Consider the following 7,378-nt stretch of genomic DNA (forward strand, 5'->3'; position numbering starts at 1 on the left):
TTGTTGTGTAAAAAAGCATAGGCTTGATTAATGCTTTGGTCCCTTAACTTATTTTTTGATTTAAATTTGGTCCCTTAACTTTAAACTGTCTCAATTTGGTCTCTTAAGTATCTCTCCGTTTACCAAAGTGGTCCCTTCCGTTAGTTTTCCGTTATGTTTAATAAAAAAAATTAAATGTGGTACACGTGTCATTTTATCATTTGTTGAGAACTTTTTTTTTTGTTATTTTCTTCATCTTCTCCATACAATCCGGCGACAGTCAACACCAGAGTTGAGCTTCACAACAACAGGTCTACCACGAATGGATTTGAGGAAATCAATTGGGGTTTACGTTGTTCCTGAACCATTTCTCTGTGTTCCAATCATCCTTTCTTCTTTCTTTACAATCTAAACCCTTGGCGGCGATATGGGTCTAAAAATCCATGTTGATATAAAACACTAAAAGCTGATAAATCAAAATCTAAAAAATCCAATTTACTTCTTTGTGCAACAATACAATGAATCTTCTTTGTGCGAAAAAATTAAAGCGAGAACAGATTCGACTGTGATATGGACGGTGGTGGTCGTAGGAAGCGGCGTGCGGGGAGTTACAAAGAAGGAGGAATTTAGATTCAATTGGTGGTGGTGGTGGTTCTATGATCTATCATGGTGAAAATGAGAAAACAATAGTTAGTGTTGTTGTGTTGCATATGTTTGAAATTGGAAACTGGAAATGGCAGAAGAGAAGAATAGGAAAGGAGAAGAAGAGAAGGGAAAAAAATCAGATATGAAGAAAATAACAAAAAAAAAAAAGTTCTCAGCAAATGACAAAATGACAAGTGTACCACATTTAACTTTTTTTATTAAACATAACAGAAAACTAACTGAAGGGACTACTTTGGTAAACGGAGAGATACTTAAGGGACCAAATTGAGACAATTTAAAGTTAGGGGACCAATTTTAAATCCAAAAATAAGTTAAGGGACCAAAGCATTAATTAAGCCAAAAGCATCTCTTATACATGGTTTTTATCAAACGGACAAATAATCACCTGTACTTCCAATTGTCTAATATTCCATGGATGTGTCCCGTTCTTATAATAGAAGTAATTCTGATGCGGTAGGGAAAATAATAATGAATTCTATAAAAGAGCATTTGGATGAGATCCTAAGGGATCTCTTCCGCTTTAGCCTGGAGGTTTTGGGTTTAAATTCAGTTTAAAAATGCAATAATGTTGAATTTCCGGAGAGTTTTGCCTATTGAATCAAAGGATTAATCTCTATAATTATGCACATAGGATATCTAATTCATAAAAAATAATGAACTTCTATTAGACCTTTTTTTTTACGTTAAAAATAATTTCATTAACTAATTAAAGTCTGGCAATAAATCAAATGTCAAGACTGCAGAAATACAAGGCGGAGTTTCTTCGACCCATATACAATCTAATTTCTTAAGAGCATATTTAGCTAAATAATGAGCAGCTTGGTTGGCTTCATGCCTAACATGCAAAAAATTTAAACTACGAAAACTACCCTTAAAACTAATGCAATCTCGAATAATAGAGCCAACATAGTTGGAAGATTATTGGTGAGCATTCCACGTTGAAACCACATTAGAAGCATCTGATTCTGCTATAAGATTCAGAAAAGACATGTCTTTTGCAAATTTCAAACTCTTCCGCATAGTTAAGGCTTCTGCAACCTCTGAATCTGGTAATGAAAAAACTTGCCAAGAAATAGCACCAACCACAACACCTTCATTATCTCTCACCACAACACCAATACCCCACTTATCACCCTCTATCGGACCTGCTGCGTCAACATTAAGCTTATAGAAACCACTAAAAGGAGGTGTCCAATGAACATCAGATATTGACAAAGTTGGACCTCCACTTAGTGTCTCCACCAACACCGTACTAGCACTCTTAACACTACAAGAAAATGGTGTTTTAGATTCAGCTGAAAAATGGATGCTAAAATGCAAACTGTGGATGCTAACAGCCATTTAGAGTTAGTATAGAGTCCAAAAAATTGACGACAGTAAAAGCTTGGATGCTAAACACTAGCATTCATCTGACGCTAAAATAACATCTACAAAAGTGGACGCTAAAATTGAAGCTAGACACTTGTTAAAAATGTATGTAATGTAGACGCTACTTAGCATCTATAAAAATGGACGCTATAAATTGGTCTAAATTTAGCATCAGTAACTGTGAATGCTAAGTTTAGCTTTCGAAATTGTGGATGCTAAATAGTAAGCTATCAATTTTATTGAAAAATATCGTACGCAATTGCATTCAATTCACCGACATTAATTAACTTGAATGCATGTGGATATTTTTTGTTGGTCAACGACCCCTTATCATACTTACAAAATAATATTTAAGACTTAAAAATATAATATTATAGAGATATTAACACGAATTGAAATTGAGGCATCTAATGATAAACAAACCACAAATATAATGAAGTCTTAACCATAAATTTAGTAGAAACTAAACATAATCCTAAAGCCAAAACATAATCATAAAGCCAAACCACAACTTATTAATATATTGTTAAATCAGCGAACATATTTGAAGTGCATGTTTCATGTCTATTCCAAAAGGTAACATGCATGTAGTCTCTACTACAACAATGCATTTTTTTTTTTAGTAATACAACAATGTATAATTTCTGCCACTATCCAAAATGTTTGTAACCAATTTCAATTCACACCAGAGAATAATTCAGCAACAGAGAATAATTCTTATAGTTCACAAGACAACCAGATTTACTGATATATCACAATCATCTTTTATGTTGTAACATTCATACTGCATAAATATAAGAGAAACAAAACATGATAAAACAAAGCCTGCCTATATACACGTGGCCATTCAATGTAATATTTAACATCACTAGCTAGTCTCACCTACTGTGTGATAGTGATTTTGTTTTTGTTACCTTAAAAACAAACATTAATTGTAGTTTTGCTATGTAGGGACTAGCACTCAGCTGATCCTAGGTTTCTAATTCTGATAGCATTAGTTCAAACTTATGCTTCAGATTCTAATTTTAGGTTCCTAATCTTATCTTAGAAAAAAAATACAATTCACATTTGCACCAATGCAACTAGTAACTCAATGCCAACTTCAAATTTTACCATAAATAACTTACATAAGTTTTTCAGCACGACTTTCAACCCAATCACCAGACTAGCAATGAATATTTAAAGAATTTAATGAATGCATACCATGTCTAGCTCCACGTCATGGTGAGCCTTACGTCGAATGGGGTTTGGTGGAAGACTTTTTCCGCTTATTTCCATGACATTGTCCAGCCATTTGGTCAAGCAATCTGATACATTTTATCCTTAATCCAAAAAACACATTAATGGGAATAAAAGAATAAACAACACAAACATTTAACAAATCGAAATTGTTGATGAGTAGTCAATTAGAAACATTCAACATATCATGCAGCTGGCAAAAATGTACAATGAGTGAACAGTTAACAACAGAAACAGAAGTACTAACACCACTCCACTGCATTTTTAACTATAAACTAGCAATTCCATTTCTGTATTTATCTTCATTTTTTAGTTAAGTAACACAAAACATCTCAAAAACACTGTAGCATTCTCTGGAGATTTAATATTTGAAACTTGAAAGAACAGAACGAAAAGAAAAAAGAAATGAGTTCAGTAGTACAAAACACCTCAAAAACATTCTCCGTGACACTCTTTGGAGATTTAATACTTGAAAGAAGAGAACAAGACGAAAAAGAAAAAAATTAAAGAAATGTAAATGAGAGTGAATTGATAGTAGTAGTTAAAAACATGTGAATATAAACATGTGAATATATATAAGAATTAAGATGAAAATACAAAAAAGAAGTTAAAAAGATGTGAATATATATAAGATTTAGGTAGAAATATTAGATATATTAACCAGCTTAGCTAATTGGTTGAGTAATTGTGGAGATAGGTTACATGTCGTTGTCAACATTTTTATTTGTTTTTCTTTATCATGTACTATATGTGAACAAAACCAAAAGACAAAAACTATGATATATCTTCACACAAAACTGCCTAATTACCTAAACTTAATTTTATTTTATCTTTGTTTCCCTTTATCCTTCTCTATCTATTCTTATTAAAATTCCAGCAATATACCTACATATATATTTTATTATCTAACTTAGCCTAAACTAGTGATTTATGAGCATTACAATGGGCACCAGGAGCACAACAAACTTCATGTATGAAGTACTTAAAACATATTCGTATTTTAACAAGTATATATAGCTATACATATCCAACAAACATGGAGAAGCTAAAATAAATCTACAACAATTAAGAATCTAACTACACCAAGAGTAGTTTCGATCTAAAGGCTGAAACTTATTCTTAAATCAATTAAAATCAATATAAAAAATCCCAGTTTATCAATTGAAATCCTACTAGGAACCCACCTCAAATTACCTTTCAATTGCTTAAAGTGCTCAAGACTCCCACTTTCCTCAAACTCCTTGTTCTTCTCCAAGTCTTCAGCTTTTAACAACACCTATTATTCATGTTCAATACAAGAAAAATCACACATTCAAGGCTTTAATTCAATGTAATTGAAGAAATTGGAATTGGATAAAAAATTAGGGTTAGTTTTGGATTTGAGAGGAAGAAAAGAGGGGAAAGAAATTATTCTCACTTACCTTGCTTCCAATGAAAAATTAAAGACGAGGATGACACATGCAAGCTTCAAGATGTCTAAAATCGAGGACTTTTTGGGTGAGTCTGGATTTTGGGAGAGAAACCGTGAAAGAGACAAGAGACAGAAGATCGCGATAGAGAGAGAGAGAGAATGAAAGAGAGGGTCTGAAATTTTTCTCTTCTTTTTGCCCCTTTTGCCATTCCTTCAACCGATTATAATTACCATATTGCCACTAATATAAAGTTTTAGCTTCATTCATCGTGATGCTATTTTTAAAGTTAAAAATTACTAAAGTTTTGCATCAGAAATTGTGGATGCTAAAACCATCCCCAAAGGTGGTGTCTTTACCAATTAAGACACCGTACCTAATAGGTACCCCCATTGGGAAAAAAAATTTTTGGGGTCTCTTAAGACCCGGGGTCTTATTTAAGACCCCCAACTTTAAACGGGACCCGCACGCTTTTAATATTAAAAAATTGAAATGTAGTGATATAAAGTTATTGATAGTTGATTAGTGGGTCCCATTTAAGAACCTTGTGTGAGATCTGGGTTGGAGGGATTGAGTGCTTATTAGGTACTACTATTAAAAAATAATAAAAGAGTGATGTGTACGTGTGGGACCCATTTAAGTACCCAAAAATGGGTGTCTCCATTGTGGATGCTCTAATTAGATGATAAAATTTTTAAAAAAATTAGCGTCAACAATATAAATTATAGCGTCCCTATGACTGAAGCTAAATTTTATAAGAAATATAAATTGGAAAAAGTGTAATTGCTTCAAAATTTGTGGATGCTAAGCTGATGCTACTAGCATCAGAAATAGTCTGAAGCTAAAATTTCTGAAGCTAAATGGCCATTTTTTTGTAGTGTAAAATTCACAATAGGTCTTTGTGCCTTTTGAATAGTGGCAGCCACATCAATCAAAAAATTCCACTCGATACGATCATATGCTTTTGACATATCTAGCTTTAACGCCACACATCCCTTCTTGCCTTTTCTTTTTTTCCTCATATAATGAAAAGATTTAAAAGCTAGTAAGGCATTATCAGTAATTAAACGTCCCGGCACAAAAGCACTCTAGAATTTTCCAATGATATATGGAAGAATCAATTTCAACCTATTTGCAATTGTTTTCGTAATTATTTTAAAAATGACATTGCAAAGAGAAATAGGTCGAAAATCACCTGGCACCTTCGTCTTCTTCTTTTTTGGAATAAGACAAATATATGTATAATTAATGTTGCTCGGATTTCCACCACCATTGAGAATCTTCAAAGCAAAAGAAGTCATATCCTTGCCAACTATACTCCAAAATTGTTGATAAAATAAAGCAGGCATTCCATCCGGTCCCGGGGCAGCATGAGACTTTAAATTTTTAGCGGCTAGGGACACCTCATTTTCTGTGAACTCAGCTTCCAATATGTTACGCATAGCATCCGACAATCTATCTTTGACCACTTGCACAGCTTCAATAATTCTTTCTAGGTGACTTGTAGAGAAAATATCTTGAAAAAAATTATTAAAAACTCTGGCAATGTCTTCCTCTCATCATCAAATTTTTCCCCATGATCGTCACATATAGATTCCACCCAATTTCTAGATTTTCTCTGAGAAGCTTTTTGATGAAAATTTTTTGTATTTTTGTCTCCATGCTTTAACCACAAAGCACGAGACCTCTGAACCCACCAAATTTCTTCACTCTCCACCAAGTCATTCAATCTAGCCTCAACTCGTCTAATTTCTGACATCACCCCCTCATGTTGGGTTTGTTTATTAAGATCATCCAATTTCTTTTGAACAATTTTTATCTGATTGGGGACATCTCCAAAACGATCCTTACTCCAGTTAGAAAGATCATTCCCACATCGATTAATTTTGTCAGACATAGAATCCCCTGCCACCTCCCAAGAACCTTTCACTGCTTCCAAAATTCCACTATCACATAGCCAACATTCTTCAAAGCGTTGTAATTTAAGAACATTTTGTTTTTTCTTTGGCTTCCTAGAAGCAAGCCGCAACCACAAAGGTAGATGATCTGAAGCATATCTCGTTAAATGCACCACTAAAGTCGAAGGATAGAATGAGGACCAGGCTGGTGTCGCTACCATCCTATCAAGGCGTGCCTTGATATTAGACACACCATCTTGTCTATTATGTCAAGTATATTTATCACCCTCAAACCCTAAGTCAGAAAGATTGTGATTTTGAAGAGTGTCTCTAAACATTGAAATCATATGAGAGCTTCCGAAATTCCCACCTTCCTTCTCATCTTGTGAAAAAAATCATATTAAAATCCCCCATGAGAAGCCACTTATCAGTACTTTCCACCAATGATAACTGGTCAATTAACTCGCAAGTTTTATGCTTCATTTGAGACTCCGAAAAACCATATACCCCAGTAAGCCTCCATTTCTCATCTCCATTCTCAATAGCAATTAAGATATGAATATGGTTAGAGGAAAGAAATAATACCTCCACTTCAACTCCTTCCTTCCAAAACATAGCAAGACCGCCAGCACGTCTATTACCTTCTCCTAAACAACTGACAGCAACAACACCAGATAAACCTTGAACATTCCGAAACTTGTTCATCTCAAAATCTTTTTTCTTAGTCTCTGAGAGAAATACACATGTGGAATTTTTATCTCGTAAGAGCTTTTTGAACGCACTAATCATTTGTAGATTACCAAGTCCACGACAATTCCA

General features: G+C 33.8%; 1 protein-coding gene and 1 long non-coding RNA gene across 3 annotated transcripts; both read right to left on the bottom strand.

Moving 5' to 3' along the window:
- Positions 1 to 1,351: 1,351 nt before the first annotated feature.
- On the bottom strand, positions 1,352 to 5,535 carry LOC146898093 (uncharacterized). Of its 2 annotated transcripts, none has more exons than XR_015021157.1 (4): positions 4,674 to 5,535; positions 4,447 to 4,528; positions 3,217 to 3,335; positions 1,352 to 1,912 (listed from the first exon to the last, which is right to left on the bottom strand). It is a non-coding gene; the product is annotated as an uncharacterized LOC146898093 (long non-coding RNA). The 2 variants fall into 2 exon arrangements; XR_015021156.1 differs by having other exon boundaries at positions 4,437 to 4,528.
- A 618-nt stretch (positions 5,536 to 6,153) lies between these two features.
- On the bottom strand, positions 6,154 to 6,780 carry LOC146898094 (uncharacterized). The gene has a single exon (XM_085736509.1). The coding sequence runs from the start codon at positions 6,778 to 6,780 to the stop codon at positions 6,154 to 6,156; it is 627 nt and encodes a 208-aa protein (XP_085592635.1).
- Positions 6,781 to 7,378: the final 598 nt, after the last annotated feature.

The sequence above is a fragment of the Medicago sativa genome, chromosome 8, assembly GCF_051527215.1.
Source record: "Medicago sativa cultivar Bolivia chromosome 8, Bolivia_mono, whole genome shotgun sequence".
NCBI lineage: Eukaryota > Viridiplantae > Streptophyta > Magnoliopsida > Fabales > Fabaceae > Medicago > Medicago sativa.

What these genes read in the sequence shown, in the direction of transcription:
- LOC146898094 (XM_085736509.1), bottom strand. Translation starts at nt 6,780, where the DNA reads ATGGTAGCGACACCAGCCTGGTCCTCATTCTATCCTTCGACTTTAGTG.